The sequence below is a fragment of the Engraulis encrasicolus genome, chromosome 14, assembly GCF_034702125.1.
Source record: "Engraulis encrasicolus isolate BLACKSEA-1 chromosome 14, IST_EnEncr_1.0, whole genome shotgun sequence".
NCBI lineage: Eukaryota > Metazoa > Chordata > Actinopteri > Clupeiformes > Engraulidae > Engraulis > Engraulis encrasicolus.
The window spans coordinates 41,189,983-41,207,895 of NC_085870.1; the positions used below are offsets into that span (position 1 = coordinate 41,189,983).

Sequence of the window (17,913 nt, forward strand, 5' to 3'; positions counted from 1 at the left end):
GATGAGTCTAGTCCACACAAAACTAATTTCCCTTCCCTCCCAGCAACTGTGAGTGTGACCACACAAGCGTGCGTATCTGAGGAGGCTCTGAAGATGGTCAGCAGTGCCAGAACAGACCACGAATGAAAGGTGCCTGCTCTTCCCCACTTTATTTTCTCAGTCAAGAGTGTTGGAGACACAGCTATATTCAGGTACAGTGCATTTCACATTATGGGGACATTATTTGGGGTTCAACTGCTAACTAATTATAGTCTTGCTGTTGGCTTATGCAGTTGTTTGTTTAATTTGTGTGTAAACACAATTTAACTGGTGCTGGTCACTTCTATTGGTTTTCATTTGAATTCATTTGGACAGGATACTCCCCCTCCACCATGAACATGTATTAAGTGTATGTATATGTGTATGTAGAATGTTTTTTTTTCATGTGCGATTGAAACCATTTAAATGGCAGGGGAAATGCTTCACAATTTGCTGTATGACAGAAATTGTTTATAAAAAACAATTTGTGGTAGCATGCTGCTTGGCTTTTCAAAGGCTCCCAGAGTTAGAGCATTTTTCATTTAGTGGTCCTTTGCAGTACTGGCTGGACAAGACAAGTGGGAAAACCATGGGCTCAGCAGTTTCTGTAATGTAATTTTGACCCTGTCATTCCTTTCCGGTTTCCCCCTCCAGTGTTGTCCAAAAATGATGGAAAGAACTGCACTACTGGCTATCTACTGTCTGCTGATGCCTATATCTGCTTCGCCTCTGTATCCATCATTGAAGTAAGTCATAAGGAGAAGTAATGGTTCTGTTCCTCTGATGCCTGAGTCATCCAGTAGTAGTCTATCATCAAACACGGAGATAACTATGACAGGAAATGATATTGTTCAGATATAAAATAACCTGTGTAAAGTACTTAAACTTTACTACTTGTTGGAATATTGTGTACACACAAATTGATTGTTGGCTTTGGTTCACAAATGATCATAAAGAATTCAAGACACCTACAACCAAAAAAGTCAAAACCAATTCTTACTCGTATAAAGTAGTTGGTAATTGCGAGATTGAAAGTTTTATTTGCATGAATATTTGTATAAATAAAAAAGGTATGTGGTAGAGATCCTATCAAAATCCTATCCTGACAACTGTGAGAAAAACCTTGGATGAATTAGAATAAGGATGAATTAAGATCAATTTGGTGCATCACAAGTGTCATGCAGATTAATGGAATGTCATATGACACCCACTAAATATCTCTGTTTGGTGAGTACTGGGAAAGTCAACAAACTGAAAAAACATATATATATATATTTAGATCTAGAACATGCACACTTTAAACAGACTTTATACAGTCAGGGAATCGTTTGACTTGTGTCAATGTAGTGTGGCACACCTCCATCTGTCAAATACAGCCAAGGCTGAATAATGACAAAGAATTCGTCACATTAAATAGCAGCAACTCACTATGAGTGTCATGACATAACAAACAAATAGATAGGAGAAAAAGGTGTGATCGAGTAAAAAAAAATAAAGAAATAACACACCAAATGAGAAGCTGGAGCAGAGGCATGGGAGATGGCCTTGGGTATTATAAAAAGTCCAAGGTCACACGAGCTGTCATTGGCTGCGCTTCATGAATGCTGTGTGGCCACAGGTCAACAAGGCTATTGTAAGATATGAGTCAAGGTGCCCATTCAAAATAGTACACGTTGATAATGTGTTTCAGATTTTTGAGCGTAAAGGACATCATTGTGAATTCATGAAAGATGTTAGCACTAGGCTTAGAGGAGGTTTTTTTTTTAAATCCAGGAAAGATGTTAAAACTAGTAAAAAAAAAAAAAAAAAAAAAGAATGTGACATTTAACAAGGTTGGACTTAATTCATTTCCAATATACATAGGCCTGTGTTTTGTTATGGATAATAGTATAATAATAATTGTATAATAGAGTATACCACAAGAAGATTCTATAGGGAAAAACCTGTATTTGAAACTAAATGTGTGTCTCGACCTGCAGGTTTGGACAGAGGGCCACATCTATCTTACTGAGCTCCACAGTAGAACATCCACTGCAGCTCCCAAACACTGACTACAGCTCCTCTCAGACACGGGAATCCATGTTCAGGTCAGTCTACACATTTCCTTTAAATGTATAATTTTCCTGTATAAAAATGTATAACTTTAATAAATTATATAAGCCTAAACAAAAATGCATGTGCCTATATTTATATTTTTTTCAAATAATTGCACTTATGGTTGCATGCTTCATCAGACTTAATAACCATTAATGTGTAATTAATAATCAATTATAGCCTATGTATTATGTTTATTATAATGTCTTAGATAATATTATCCTAAATCAATGACAATTCAATTACAGAGCTGGAAGACATGCTGATGCCATCTTCACAAATAGCTACAGGAAGGTATTGGGTCAGATCTCAGCCAGGAAGCTTCTACAGTCCGTCATGGGTAAGAGAATTGGGTAAGTGCAGCACTGTAGCTTACAGGAGTCTGTGGTGGTTTAATACACCATTCATTCATGCATTCATTCATTCAATACACTACTCATTAAGGAAAACACAAAACTATATTTTCCTCACTGAACTTCCTTTTTTCACCATCAAGCAGGCAGGACACAGAGCAGCACTTTGAGAAACGGCAGTCAGATATTCAAGAGGCACCCTTCAAACAGCAACTCAGTGCCACCCAGAAAGAGGAGAGGCAACCGGACACTCATAGGCTCAGGTACGTCACACTTCACCCACCCTCTGAGGTTAAACTTGTATGTTTTTTTTTTATTAATTCAAAAATACTACACTGCCAGACATTTGTTTATCATTACAAATTAATCAGCTACACGATTAACAACCAATACTGCTCTGGTATGGTGGTTAGAGACCCATACTGACCGGAACTAATGTGCTTTTGCTTCATTCCATGCAGGAATTTCCGGGTCCCATGGTCTTGAGGGAAGCAGCCACTTCAGTTCTCTCCATAGCTATAAACACAGAACATCAACTGATCTACACTGTCCAACACAGATTGAACGGCTATTCTTTTGTATGCACTTCAAAGACTTGTGCTGAATGTATAAATATTGCACTGAATAAATACTATATACTAAACAAATACAAGTTTATGTCTATTTTTTAGGACTTACAGCAACATTACATTAAGCAGAACACAAAACACATGAATTACCTTTCCAACAAAAACTCAAAAAAAGACGAGCCAAAAAATTAACCCCACATCCTTTTATTTTTTAATTACAAAACATTGTCTGCCATTCTACCTGTTGCATGTTGTGGAGTTGTGTGGACAGAACTTTTATCATTTTACGAGAGAGCAGATTCCTTGGCCTGTTTGTAACGGACACATTGAACATACATCTGAAAAGGCCTTGTTTTTCAGAAATAGACCTAAAAATGCAGGCAGACACTCATCCACTGATTCAGTAGATTGTGACATGAACACTCTCAGACATAAACACACACATCTCACTCATTACGGACAACAGCGCCTCTTCCCTAACATTCAAGATGAATTGACACCTGTTCAAATATCCTTTTTTAGTGAAAAATAAAAAAACAAACAAACAAAGAAAACAACAAATCAACAATGTATTCATCCACTGACATTATTTTACAGGCTTTAGTGGAAAACGATATGGCCAAACCACATTTGTATACACACACGTTTTAGTCAAGAAACTTCTCTCAGTGTACAGTGCATTCAGTTGCTAAAAATGGGAATATTTCTGACGGCATTTTTTTTTTTTTAAAGAAGGAAACCAAATTGAAAAGGCCTGGTTCAAATCATTTGAAAACTCAACCAAAGTTGGACACTGGTGCCTCACAAATATGCGTCACGTCTTGATTCGGCCTATGATTGGCTGCCAAACACGGTATTGTTTGAATGTCATTTAAATAGAAACTGCCAATAAATTCAAGGATTCTTGTCTTCTGTAGAAGGGTCCTCTTATAATTTGCTTTCAACTCTGAAAAAGATAGAAAGGGGGTATATCAGTGAAGAAAGCACCAATGCAAACACTATTCAGCTTTTGCATACAAAACCTATACTTGCAAGGAGGCACACAGGCATTTACTAATGGGCTATGTGCGGAAAACAGAAAAACAAACAACCAACAACAACAACAAAAAACAACCACAAAAACGAAAGATGGTCTACTCAACCAAACATAACTTGTCCATCACAACTTATATCCCCATGTGAATTCCAGAATGAAACTGAATGAAAAAATACCATGCATGTTTTTCTTCATATCTGGAGGTGTGATGGTGCGACATGGACAAAAAAGCCTCAAAATGTCCGCAAATAACAGCACAGAAGTGCCAGTTGACGTTCATTGGTGCCATGCAAACTCAAGGCTGTGTAACACTGCCTCCACACAACACCACGATTAGGATGGCAAGGCCACGGGAGAGTAGAGAGAGGAATGAATGGGAGGCAGATGGATTGTCCAAGCCAAGGCTGTAGCTACAAACTCACACCAAAAACCTTGCAACGTACGCAATGGCACACAACCGACTCAAAACGCTAGGAAATGCCAGGCCATGCAGTTTGACACTGAGTATCTGAGGAGCAGAGGTGGTAAGGTAAGGCAGGGTGAGGTGAGGTGAGGTAGGGTGAATTGAGGAAGGGACAGGCAGAGCCAAGCCTTACTTATGCCTGGAAGACAGGGCTTTGATATTAGGCCGTTTTACCGCAGGCTCCTATACTTTGCCAACCTACTACTTTGCTCAGCAGCAATCCTGAAAGAGGAGAAGGACGACAGACCATACACAGAGAAACAGAAAAAGAGAAAGAGAAAAGAGAGAGAGGAGTGGATAGGTGGTTTAAGGGAGCAACTGGTACAAGGTGAGACAGGCAAAGATGGCACTGGTCAGACTGGAAAGGAAGAGAACAGTACCCAGTTATAGAATAGATCCCCACCACAAGGCCCCAATTACAGGAGCAGCAATACACAAAGTTGGCTTAACTGGATGTGTTCACTTTGCAAGGGAAAGCAAAGGTCAACCAAGCTGCTAAACGACACGAAGCGTCATTTCTACTTCCCCAGCCAACCCATTAGTGTAGTGCTTGAGTAAAACCCCTGGGAATGACCGGGTTGAGATGGAGAAAGAGATAGGGGTTTCACAGGGCAAGCTCTTCACTACGAGACCTGGTGGTCACCCAAATGTCCCCAGGGATGGGGTTAAGGACCCATGAGTCAGCGCTAGCCCCAATAAAATGATCTGAAGTGGGACAAGTGGACCCCACAGGGGGGTGGACGTGCAATGGAGGCAGGGCTGGAGTAATTGTTCACTTGCAGGAAACTATAAAACTGTGATGGAGAAGCTAATGGAGAAGTTTTGAGTTCATGACGAGTTTCAGCCATTATTCTAACTTGTAGAAGAAAACACTGTCCCTACGTGACCGTCATGGTGAAACAACTGATTAATAAAAAATAAATGGATAACACTGTGTCCATGCGGATGGATTGCACCAATACCAGGTCAATAACTTCATGGGGAAATAAGTTTAACACGACTTGACCAGTGCTTTTGGCTGTTGAAATATGTGGATTATGGAGTGAGAGGAATACCTTTTAACTGCTTTCTGGGCCAGCATACGGTTTCCTGCGAGGAATGTGAGACTGCCAATAATGGCCAGGTACTTAAGGGTCTGGAACATGTTGAGGTGTGTCCAGTACACATACATCAGGCCAAGCATGGCTGCAAAAAAAAAGAAAACAAGCACACATCATTTCAGAAACAACCTGAAGATAGATAGATGACCAGGGGGTATTCCAAGAACATGGTTGAATGAGAAACCTGGCTAAGCTAACCTAAAAGAAGTGGTAAACCTAACAGATGGCCTGCAGGCATAATTTAGTAATGAAAATGAGGACCGCATGCTCTTCTATTAGATGATTTACCACATCTCAAGGCTAACAGGCAAACTGGTTTTCTACTGAACCAGCTTCTTGGAATACCCCCCAGGTTACATCCCATCAAGTCCCTGTTACTGTTCTTCTCTACACCTTGAAAGTATGTTATTGTGGAGTGGAGTTGTGCATTTGGATTAGTATTACATATGTACAATAGAGGCATCTGTATTACATGATGCTCTTACAAGTAGTAGATACATGTGAAAGGTAAGATACAGAAATGTCCCGATCACCATTTTGTAATCAAATTGAGGGGGGGAAAAAACTGACTTCAAATGCACAAGGAAAGAATAGCGAGCGCTCTACAGTCTTTTCTCCAGGTTGAAGAGGTGCATGTGGTTATTCCTTTTAGGGCTTGACAGAATTTTGAACTATATCCAAAGCACTCTCCTTTGAGTCAAGGTAGTTGAAGTATTTTAAAACCCTTTATTTTATATCGGGGTAAGCATGGTAAAAAGGCCGACCGGTTTCAGCCGTCTGGCCTTCATCTGGGTTTTTACCATGTTTACCCCGATGCAAAATAAAGGGTTTTTAAATAATTCAACTACCTTGACTCAAAGGAGAGTGCTTTGGATATAGTTCAAAAGTCTGTCAAGCCCTAAAATTTGTAATTTTGCACACAACACACAATGAAGGAAGCACAACCCTGCGTGTAACAAAATACATGCATTAATCCGTTTGTCTTGTTCAAGTAAAGGGAATAAAATATGTGGAAAACACATGGAAAATACATGAAAAATGGGAAATGGGAAATCTGGACTCACCTGCATGGCCCAGATGGAAAAGTATTGTGCTGGGAGAGAGGCTGAGGTTGGCAACGTTAGCTCCCAGTTTAAACCACTGGCAGACGAGGACAGCACATGGAAACAGAGAGGATAGGAGAGGAGAGGCGAGAGGATTACATAAGGAAGAGTGCCACACAGTCATGAGGCTGATGAGCAGATTGAGTATCAATAACATTTTGGAGTTCGTCTGCTTTATTTTTTTCATCTCTTTTGTTAAGCTGCCAGGCTCATAGCAACAGGACTTAGTCTGAATATGACCATGAATAGCCCAAAACACTCCACAACACAAAAGACCTACTTAGCCAGTGTAGTTTCATTACATGTTGGCACAATATCCAAATAAATAAATAACCATGTTTAAACACAGAAGTGGGCTGAAAACATCGGTCTTCCTCGCTAAACAAGAGGCATGAAATACAGGGCTATGTTTCATTTGTCCACTGTAAAGGGCTATTTAAAAACAGAAAGTCGTGAAACAAAAAGGCCTTGAACAAAGTCAGAGAATCTCTTTTTCTGCTCAACATTGTGTCATAAAACTTTGTGCAGAGACATGGTTCTGACATTCTCTCCCTTTATTCAACGCATCTTTTTATTTAGCACCTGACTGTTGAAGTGAATGTGCGTGCACCTGACTGCTGAAGTGAATGTGCGTGCACACCCTCACGCTACTTACCAGGATGAGCAGTAAGAGGAATGGAGAGAGCACGAGGGCTGTGAAGGTGTTGGACACCACCGTGGGGGGCCTCTTCTCTGGCTCACGGAACAAGTGCTGAACAACAACAAAACACAAGATGAAGAAAAATTCACACGCTTGCTCAACAGCATTTAGTAAGTTGATGGGTGTGCCCTACTGACATTGCATTCTTAAGTGGGGACAAAAGACATACAACTTATGACTGTGGTACAGGGGCATTCAAGCATGTAAACAGTCATATTAAGAATTTGATATCCATTCATGTGCACTTTTTTTTTAACTACACAGGCCTATGTAGGAAGAGAACTGGTGTGGAATTTTCCAGAAGTTGTACTTGTACCTTACGGCTGAATGAATGTATGCATTCGTTATATGCTTACTAATATGCTGCAATTACGTGTATGATGTTCTGTGTATTGTGTATTATGCATCTATCTGTGCTGCTTGACACCTTAATCCCCCCCCTCCCGAATTAATAAATGGCACTCTACTCTACCTGGATCTCTGGCTTGGGGATGTAGAGGGTTTTGGGCTGGACGGCAACAGGGGCCTCTTCCTCCAGGAACCTCAGCACAACATCCGCCTGGAGACAAGAGGGAACACTTGCTTAGTACACCATTAAAAGTAATGAACACTATAGGGGGGAAAAAAACAATTCAAATACATAAATATTTTAAAGAACAAAACATTTCGCTTTTGGCTTGCAGTTCAGTCACGTACCAGGTTCCAGAGGATAGGGTTCTGCAGGGTGGCGTCTCCCACCATCAGGTACAGGGCATAGGTGCCTGACATGGAGTCGAACTCAGACTTCCTCTCGGCCGTGTCCAGCTCAAACTTGTAGACGTTCTTGGTGTCGGGCTCGGCCACAAACACCACCTCCTGGCCTGTCTTCTGGTTGTGCAGCCTCACAAAGACCTGGAGGGACAGAGAAAAATTGTGAGGAAAACCAACCATTTAATGAATAAAATGTATTAATGAGTCATTGAACACTGCAAGTCAACAAATCAACTTATTTATGTAATGAAATAAAACATTCAAATGTGAAGAGATTTGACAGCTTTCAATTTCTAACAATTAAACTCTGATAAAGTTGCCATTACCCCTGCCCTTAGGCTAGCAAGCATTTAAATTAAAATTCATACAAAATGACATCCAGCATACAGAATTTCTGTCCTTAGTTTTTACATTATATTCCAACCAATGATGGCCAGACAGTAATCATTATACAACACTTCCCACGTCATGCACCACGATTGTGCTCTCAGTGTCAAGCTCAAGGATGCCAACCTGATGAGGGGTGAGCTCAACCCCAGTGTTCACATCCACCAGCTGGAAGGACATGGCAAAGTTCTGGTGGCTGTCGGCGATGAAGGAGTTCTTAGCCTTGCTGGGATAGTCCACCCTGAAAGGACACAGTCCCAGCACACGTCAGCACTGAGAAGCCATTTGGAATGCACTGTATAATCCACCACTCACATGCAACATTGTCCTACTGACATCCAAAATTACCCAAATTGACTGGAAGCAGTCAATTTCTGCTGTGCAGAAATACATGAATATGTATGAATATTTTCAAGAGGAATAAATAAATGAATGAAAAAAAACAGAAAAGATACAGCCTCATGGATGACAGAAGAAAGGTTGATCACACTGGTGGAGGATGAGCATCGTATGACTAGCTGTAGATTACATTTTGTACTGCGCTCAACTCATCCAAAGTAAACACCATCTGGGTGCTCTAACCTTAAAGGTGCATTGTATAGCAGGGCTATTCAATTAGAACTTCAGTTGGGCCACATTTCTAAACTAAAAAGTTCAGTTGGGCCGCACATTTTCAGCCATCACTAACACATGGCAAAGACACGTTTTAAGCACTTTAAACATATTGTTCTAACTTTAAACTTAACAACATTTAATTTTTAATGTACAAGATGTGTTATAGACTACAGCAATATCCAAACTGCAATATTATGCTAGAGCTGGGGGCTACATGTAGGCCGTGTCTGGGTCGCATGTGGCCCTCGGGCCTCCAATTGAATAGGCCTGCTGTATAGGATGGCGGCCAGAGTAGGTATTTCAACTATGCTGTTCATTGAAACCGTGCTGTCCACTGCAAATTTTGATCTTTTCATGAATATTTACCAAATATTGACCTAATATGTACTGGTATGACCAAAGTAAAGTAGGTTTTGCAGCTAAAAATGTCTGGAAATTCCAAATGGCGGACACTGGAGAAGATCACCCATTTTATTGCCCCTCAGACGTCTCGGACAGGCAATAAGAAAGGCTACACAACAAGGGGAGCTGTCCTGTTGTCATTATTTCAGTAGCTGTAAGCTTAGATTACAAGGGACTTTACTTGAATCCTCACCTAGTGGTCTTGGTGCCGATGCTCTGGTCCTTGTCCACCACAGACAGGTCCATGTTAGTGATGGCAACCTCCGTAGACACCTTCACTTTCAGCTGAAAAGATGAGGAGGCACATTTAATAAGGATACCAAAGACAGCCATGATTGCATACTTATGAATGAAAATGGCTATAATGAATGACATTGTAGAAAAGGAAAAAAAAGAGAAAAACCTAGGTTACGTATAAGTGATGTTAAGTATTTTGACCTTGGCCTCAAATTATTTTTTATTGTCCATCCAGGGACCTTTGCTGACTTTTGTGGCACAGAAAAATGCCTGTTGTCCTGCGCGATTAACATACCCCTTGACAAGATCTGTCAAGCCATTCATTGAGTTAAATCGCTAGCTCTGAGAACAAAGACAGCTTTAGAGTAGCGAGTGATGCACCAAATGGACGGTTACAGCAATTACCGGTAAGCTCCAAAGACGCACAATGACTGCATACTAAACAATTACTCCTGGGCATGACCGGTAACAATGGAGAGTCACAGAGGTTCAAAAAGGGTTCACATATTGTGCTCAAAAATGAAGCAAGTCAGGCCCTGCGATGGCCAATCGGTAGGGCACTGATCTGCCATGCAGTCGACCCGGGTTCGATTCCCGCCCCGGGTCCTTTGCTAACCCCTCCTCATCTCTCTCCCCATTCGCTTCCTGTCCACCTCTCAAACTGTCCTATCGTCAATAAAGTCGCAAAAGGTCAAAAAAAAAATATATATATATATATTTTAAATGAAGCAAGTCAGAGACATCAAGGCCCACCAACCTCCACGTGGTTTGCAATCAGCCTGCTGTCTCCAGTCACAGCCACAGCGAACTGGTAGTAACCGCTGGCCGGCTGACTGTCCATGAAATTCAGCTCAAAGACGCCACTGCGAGACAGAAATATGCAGAATTTAAAACCAAAAACTACAAAAAAAATTACAGAACGTTAAATGCTTCAAAATGTATATCCTCATTACTTATTTTTCTGGGAAAACACAACAAGGGAGTGTTATATAACAGGCTGCACACGCTTGTACATATGAATTCATACTAAAGATTGCCATAAATAAGCCCAAAATTCAGACACTGGTGGGCAGATTCTATAGGGAAGACTCACTCTTGCAGTGCGAAGGGGGCCTTGTTCAGAATTACGCTCTTGGAGGCCACAGAGCTGGCGGTCTCCACCAGCACGTTGGCAGATGCCAGGGGCTGGCACAGCACGTCAGTCACCAGGAGCTGGAACAAAGGACACCACATCAATGACTTATTCAGAACTACACCTTCGTGATGTTTAATATATGCAAGTCCAATGATAAAGTAGGTAAGTATTTATTTATAAAGCACATTTAAATCAGTGCAAAACCGACCAAAGTGCTGTACAGTGACTGGCTAGAATGAAAATAGATAAATAAAAGTAAATAAAGCATATTAGCAGCACTAAAGACACATCACTGGGAAAAGTTCAGAGGGTTAGAAGAGTTTTTTTTCATCCGTATAACTTTCATGTAAAGTTGATTCTGCATGAAGTTCAAAACTAGGGGTAGGATTTCAAAGTGTCCCATCTGTCATGTGCAATGCTTGGAGATGAATTACAGACAGTATATTGTCTTGGCAAGGCAAAGCACGTTCATTAGTATATTTCATATAGAATTGAATATGCTTTGGGCAGTGCAATGTGCTGTCTAACAGTAGGACAGACATGGACAGTAAAGCAGAAAAGATCCTTCATGATCACGTGAACGGGCTAGCGGCTGCTTACCTTCAGGGTTGGCTGGCTGTGGGACACGGTGGCAGGCCCCTGGGGGGTGACGATCACGGGCACGTGGAAGCGGTTGTTGGAGAGGGCAGCGGCTGCAGAGGCCACACTGAAGGCCTCCGACAGAGAGTCCCAGGACTTCTTGCTGAAGATAGAGTTCACCAGCTGGATGACTTGGTCCTATGACAAAAGGAATTACACAGCAGGACAGTGTTAGCAGGTGATACACTTGGCAATTCTCGACCTGTATGCTACACATGTATTGTACACTTAATCATGTGCCTTCATAACTATGGTTGTGTTGAGTAGTGTATAATGTAGTGTATTAGTGTATAATGGATGTAATGCAATGTAGTCCATGCCTCAATACTCAATTACTCAACACGCCATGAAGTATTGACCATGGCCATGTGTAATGATGTTGAATACAAAAATCAATCACAGTTAGCATATAACTTTGAAAACCAACAATAGTCACAACAAAGTTCATATGAAGAAACTGGACTTGACTTGAGTACCTCTTTGAGTGGGGGCTCCATATCCATGTGGTCAGACAGGGCGTAGGCTGAGCTGACGAACAGAGCAGTGGCCTCCAGACCCTCCTCAAATTGCAGGAACAGCCCACCCAGGTCATCCAGATGCGCAGCCAAGTCCTGAACAACAACACAACACCCCACTGGATCAAATACTTGCAGAGCCTTGCTTTCTTTTCATACCTGATATACCCATTTGTGCTTTTACTGAGGATAGTTAAGATTGCAGGGCAGAGGAGCAAGATTGCAGGGCAGAGGAGCAAGAGGTAGAGAGGTGGGGTAAGGATGATCCAGGCCGGACTCAAAACTGGGTCCCCATGGACAAGTAGACCTTAGAGGCCTTAGAGCAGGGGTCCCCAAACTTTTTTCTCTGGGGGCCACATTATCGTTCCTGACTGTGATCAGGGGCCAGATCAATCATGTGGGCTTTAATACTAGGCCACTGCCTGTTATAGCCATAATTTCTAGCACAAAATAGTTCACCATTACAAGTGATTTGCAAAAGAAGTGAGTACTTCACATGTTTTTTCTATTTGAAATACCACAGGTATTCCTTTTAATTTCTGATAACCATGTAAAAATAGCAAGGAAAGGTTAGAAACATTTGGGGCCTCAGCCTCATCTATAAAACTTTGCGGAAGAAATGCGCCGAAAGATGGCGCACGCACGAAACGCAGGATGTGCGTGCGCAAGAAAATATTCAGATTTATAAAGCATGGCGCACGCACGTTCCACGTCGATTTCCCTTTATAAATCCCAACTGACTCTGAAGTTACGGCAAATGTGCGCACCTGTGGACACACCCATAATTATCTATGAATATTCAGTGAAACGCCCAAAATGAATATTTATATCTGTGGACGGCGTGCGGAAAGCAGACGAGATAGCCTATTTACCACATGTGGAGCAAACAGTTTTATTAGATAGGCCTAGAGAACGTTGGGCAAAGTGGAGCGGTTAAGTTTGGGAAGTCGTACAAAAATAATCCCTCGAATTGCAGCATGTGGATGGTTATGTTCGCAAAAATCACGCTATACCAGAAGTAAAAAATAAATAAAATAAGGATGGTATGGACATGAACCTGCCAAGTCATGGACATGTAGTATTAATTGAGTTGTGAACAAAGGGAAAAAATAGCAGCGTCAAGGAAACATCTCACATTTCCCCATGTGAAATTCACCGGTAGAAAATCTATTCGCTGTCTCATCGCACCTCATATGCACCGGGTTTAAACTTTTTTCAACAATTGCCGTTGGTCACTGCGCGCAGCTGTCTGCTTTCAGTTCAAAGCGACGCCCCAACTGTCGATCGACATATCCACAGACAGCATGACATATGGGCATTTTCCAGTCTGTATTTATTAAGTGTATTATAAACGTGCATTATCAGTGTATAAGGCCAGCTGTCAAATGCACACCTCTGCTTCTTTGATGACGAATAACCGCATGGAAAAGAAATGATATGCAACAAGACAAACGAAGCTGTCCTGTCCATTTAGGCACTTGGCTGTATGCTTGCCTGTATTGCTGAGAAAATCAACCATTACAGATGCACTTGGGACTCGAGCAGATGATTCTGCAACTGGCTTAAATGTTGACGTAATTCCTTGCAGACTCGGAACACTTTATAGCCTACCGATACGATTATAGCCTGATACTGGAAAGGTCCGTGGTTATTGTTAATAAAATGCAGGCCTAAGGTATTTCCAAATGTAACGTAGGCCTATCCTAAACGTAACATTTGAAACGTCTATTACTTCCTTACAAAACATGCATGTGGCTATGGATAGGCCAGGTAGGCCTACTTATTATTTTCCACCATTACCAAACAACAAACAACCGCGTTTTCGTTGCAAACTGGATTACTAGTGTTAAAGTGGCTATCGTGACACGTGACCTTTGATTTTTTTTCTTCAACCAATTTCGGGTCGTTCTTCCAGCTACCTCCCGAGGTCGCGCTTTCCGCGTTTGGTCTTTTGTTTAGTGCCTACGCATGGGTCAAACTTTGCGTGGAGCTGCGCATGTTTACCGCCAAGTTCTTTTTCTATAAATACCAAACCTTGCGGTGAAGTTGGCGTGCGCAGTCTTTTGTGCGTACGCACCCGTTATAAATGAGGCCCTCGGTGATTTACAGTTTATGAGTGATACAATAGAAATGGTAGGCCTGTTTATATTACAGTGAGATGAGAAACTATCAAGACAAGATAGGATTGCTTCTTTGGGGCAGTTCAAATGGTGAGGAGCAGAGAGGTGGCGGGCCAGTCAAAGGGGCATGGCAGGCCGCATCCGGCCCCCGGGCCTTAGTTTGGGGACCCCTGCCTTAGAGTCTAGTGTTCTGAAAGGCTCTCCATGTGTGCTTTAATTTTTATGTCCATTATTTTGTCAAACAGGCAATATAAGTAGTATGGATCTTCGGGTCATATACACATGTTGCACATAGACTACCGTACCTTCGATCCCATTCACAGAGATCCCTTATAGACCTTCGATCCCATTCACTTTTAAAGTTAAGGTCTGTGGTTAACACTAATTTATACTGAGATGAGGCATTCCATGCAGATTAACATAATTAACTCAGACAAGCTGAGGCTTGAAAGATACCAAATAATCTCTATGCTACTGTAAGACGATGGCCGCTTATCTGTGCTGCTCATAAGCGCCATCTGCAGGTCTCAGCACGCAGCTTCAGGTGTTCACACTCACCTCGATCTCCTCCAGGATGGGGCCAAGCTCTGCCTGCTGGGACAGGCGAGCAGCAGTCTGGAGGGCATTGATGATGCTAAACCCACCAACACAGAGAGAGAGAGAGAGAGAGAGAGAGAGAGAGAGAGAGAGAGAGAGAGAGAGAGAGAGAGAGAGAGAGAGAGAGAGAGAGAGAGAGAGACAGACAGCGAGAGACAGCGAGAGAGAGAGAGAGAGAGAGACATTACTTAGAAAATGTACTCAAACAACTCATGATGTAAAGCAGACAGCATTGTCTCTTCAATGTTAAAAAGTTTACTAACAAGATGTAACAATTAACCAACTGCCCACTTCAATCAGCAAGACATGCATTTATGTCCCAACACCACAGATTTTCTCTCTTTACAACTACACCGATTCGACTCAGCATGTCATTCAATATCCAAGCAAACTACCTACGTACCTTTTCAATAAACATCAAATTTCAACAGAAGTTGCTTTCAGTATTTTTCCCTTAGAAATTATGTGCGTGATGCCAATGGGTCCAACTCAATGTCTAACATCCGGTCCGCACCTTTTGCTTGTGGCCACATGTGACATTGACAAGATAAGTTTTATCCGATATCAAAATATAAAAAGCACCATTCAAATGTAATTTTCACATTTTTAATCGTGATGTTGAAAGTGGGAAAAGAATTCCCCAAAAGTCATTGTGCCTAGGCTGACGGTGGGGTAACTTTATTTATTTCTCCACAGAGACGGGGTGTCAGCAAAGCGGCTACAAGCAAAAGGAGCAGACGTAAGGTTAGATATCGAAAGGGACACATTGTGTCATGAAACTCACGAGAGGACGCCTTCTTCCTTCCTGATGTGTGCGGAGAGGGCGCTGACCACCTCCTGGGAGGCCAGAGGGAGACCCAGGGCGCTCAAGGCCCCCACGGCCTGCTGGATCTGGGAGACAGTGGAGTCTTCGCTCACCGCCGCCAGGAGGAGGTCGCGCGTCTCGTTTGACACTGGGATCTGGGACAAAAACACACATCAGTGTTAACGTTACACCAGAAATGATTGATGAGGTACAGGTGATTCATAGTAAGAGTCTTCCAGGATCCATATGACGTAAGGTTCTAAGCTGAAATCCTATGGCTGCCATGTCCCTTTAGGAGAGTGAATGGAGTTCAAGGAAAAGCCATGCCCATTTAGGAGACCAGACCTGATTCCAATTTGTTGCATCGTTGATGTGGGCTACGACTTATTTTGGTCAACCATATTGAAAATCTTTGGTTACACAAGTTGCCCAGATGAGAAAACTTTTGACCTTTTCAGGATGGCAGAGAAAAAAATTAATTGTGTAGACACCAGAAATATTGTGAATGGCAGGGTATCATTGCATTCTACAATGCTGAAATGCACAAGCCCACCAAATATGAATCACAAGTTGGTTAGGCACTACGTTTGGCAGTTCTAAACATGCACACTAACAACCTAAACACATTTTCTCTAAAATAATCTGCAAAATGTTAGGATAAACCTCGGCTCTGTTGCATTTTGTGTCACAAGGAGAACAAAATAACTTGAAAACAACACCTTCGTAATTTACACTTTTAAAGTGGAAACTGGCATAATCTTTCCCATAGCATGTGAATGCACCATGACAGGTCCTCAAACCTGTCTGACAGAAGAGCACTCGGAATGTTTTCAAGCAACAAAAAGACATCCAGTTGCACACACCTAAACTCTTTTGATACATGCATGGTTTAGGAATAGCTGGGTCATTTGAAGAAAATGGACAGACATGGTAATGCAAATAGGATTTACCTCACATCCTGACAGTGCTTGGCTGGCCTCAGCAGCATAGAATAGAGACTCAATATTTGTTGGATCCAAATTTGACTTCAGGAATTGACATGCCTCCTGTAGACAAATTGAGTACAATCAACATGTTGAAAATACACTACCATCACTATATCAGTCAGTCATCTTGCAGACAGTGCATTTTTATCGCCATATTTCATAACGCAAACTGCACTGCATCACGGCTTCTGCTAGTGCTTACTTACATCTGAATCTGCAACAGTAACTCCCAGCTTGCTGAGGCCCATGATGGAGAAGTATGCAGACTGCAGGTCCGTGAAGGGCTGGCCCAAACGGGCTTCCAGTCTCGCCACATCGGATGCCGTGAGGTGATGAGACGGTGTCAACGCTTGAGCGCTGACAGCCAGCGCAAGGAGCACTACGCAAAGTAACCCTGGAAGTCACACAAGGAAGTACATCGTTAAGTCACGACAGTGCTTCTCACAATCCAGTCAGTAGAACAGTTTTACGTTAATCATTCACATTATGGAGTCGTGGGCACTTATCTTTGAAAGTGAAAAAGTAAAACAACTTCTATTAAAACAGCACAAATGCAACAGTAAGGATCACTCGTTTCACACGGATAGCTAATAAGCTAGTATGGATCTGCTTAGCTGCAGTGCATGCACAAGTCTGACATTTCTGCAGATCTGTTAAGCTATCGTGCAATTGAAACACAAATAATTGAAGCCCATTATGTAAACCGATAAGGTAGAAAGTTGCCTAGAAAGGCTGCTTGTTTTAAATCTCATTCAATACAACGCGTAGCCTAACTAGCCTATTTGGTTAGCTACACAATGCTGCCTCAATCATAATGGATGGGTACCTGCTCGAGCCATTGGCCGACTTGCAAAAAATGAATTAAATGAGAAACGCTGCGCCTCTAATTTACCTGGCATATTTTCGTTACAACTTTACGAAGAACATGGTATGTTGCAAACATAGGACAGTGTGTTGGACAACTTGTAAATCGTTCATGAACAAACCAAAGAAATCTCACTTACTGGGTTGCGCCATGTCGCCGAATGCAGCGTCACCAAAACCTCGGCGAATAGTTCCGGGACCTGTTTGGGTTGTACCATGTTGTATGTATGGGTAAGACTGTTAAACGTGTTTCTTCCATGAATGCTGCAAAGTAGGTCTTATCAAATTAGATGCAAATGCTAGTAGTTATGCCATTGTACTACAAACTAACGTTTTTTTTTCTGTGAAATTGCAACATTAATCTTCATAACTCGTTATGTCAATCACACTGATCACCTACCAGGCAGGATGGTCGTATAATCCTA

General features: G+C 41.9%; 2 protein-coding genes across 7 annotated transcripts; one reads left to right on the forward strand and one right to left on the reverse strand.

Annotated features, from left to right (window-relative positions):
• Positions 1-7: 7 nt before the first annotated feature.
• Positions 8-3,760, forward strand: ghrh (growth hormone releasing hormone). Of its 5 annotated transcripts, none has more exons than XM_063215761.1 (6): positions 8-191; positions 673-764; positions 1,998-2,105; positions 2,361-2,465; positions 2,609-2,728; positions 2,927-3,760. In XM_063215761.1, exons 1-6 carry the CDS (start codon positions 123-125, stop codon positions 2,949-2,951), a joined length of 519 nt encoding a protein of 172 aa, XP_063071831.1. In that variant the 5' UTR covers positions 8-122; the 3' UTR covers positions 2,952-3,760. The 5 variants fall into 5 exon arrangements, with proteins under 5 accessions (XP_063071831.1, XP_063071832.1, XP_063071828.1 ...); XM_063215762.1 differs by having other exon boundaries at positions 2,612-2,728; XM_063215758.1 differs by having other exon boundaries at positions 2,361-2,452.
• rpn2 (ribophorin II) lies at positions 3,237-17,710 on the reverse strand. Of its 2 annotated transcripts, none has more exons than XM_063215755.1 (17): positions 17,629-17,710; positions 16,831-17,018; positions 16,589-16,684; positions 15,618-15,793; positions 14,795-14,870; positions 12,078-12,212; positions 11,563-11,739; positions 10,921-11,039; positions 10,585-10,690; positions 9,784-9,875; positions 8,700-8,814; positions 8,133-8,327; positions 7,909-7,995; positions 7,392-7,487; positions 6,698-6,773; positions 5,589-5,718; positions 3,237-3,980 (listed from the first exon to the last, which is right to left on the reverse strand). In XM_063215755.1, the coding sequence occupies exons 1-17, from the start codon at positions 17,639-17,641 to the stop codon at positions 3,962-3,964; spliced, it is 1,896 nt and encodes a 631-aa protein (XP_063071825.1). In that variant the 5' UTR covers positions 17,642-17,710; the 3' UTR covers positions 3,237-3,961. The 2 variants fall into 2 exon arrangements, with proteins under 2 accessions (XP_063071825.1, XP_063071827.1); XM_063215757.1 differs by lacking the exon at positions 17,629-17,710 and adding an exon at positions 17,517-17,602.
• Positions 17,711-17,913: the final 203 nt, after the last annotated feature.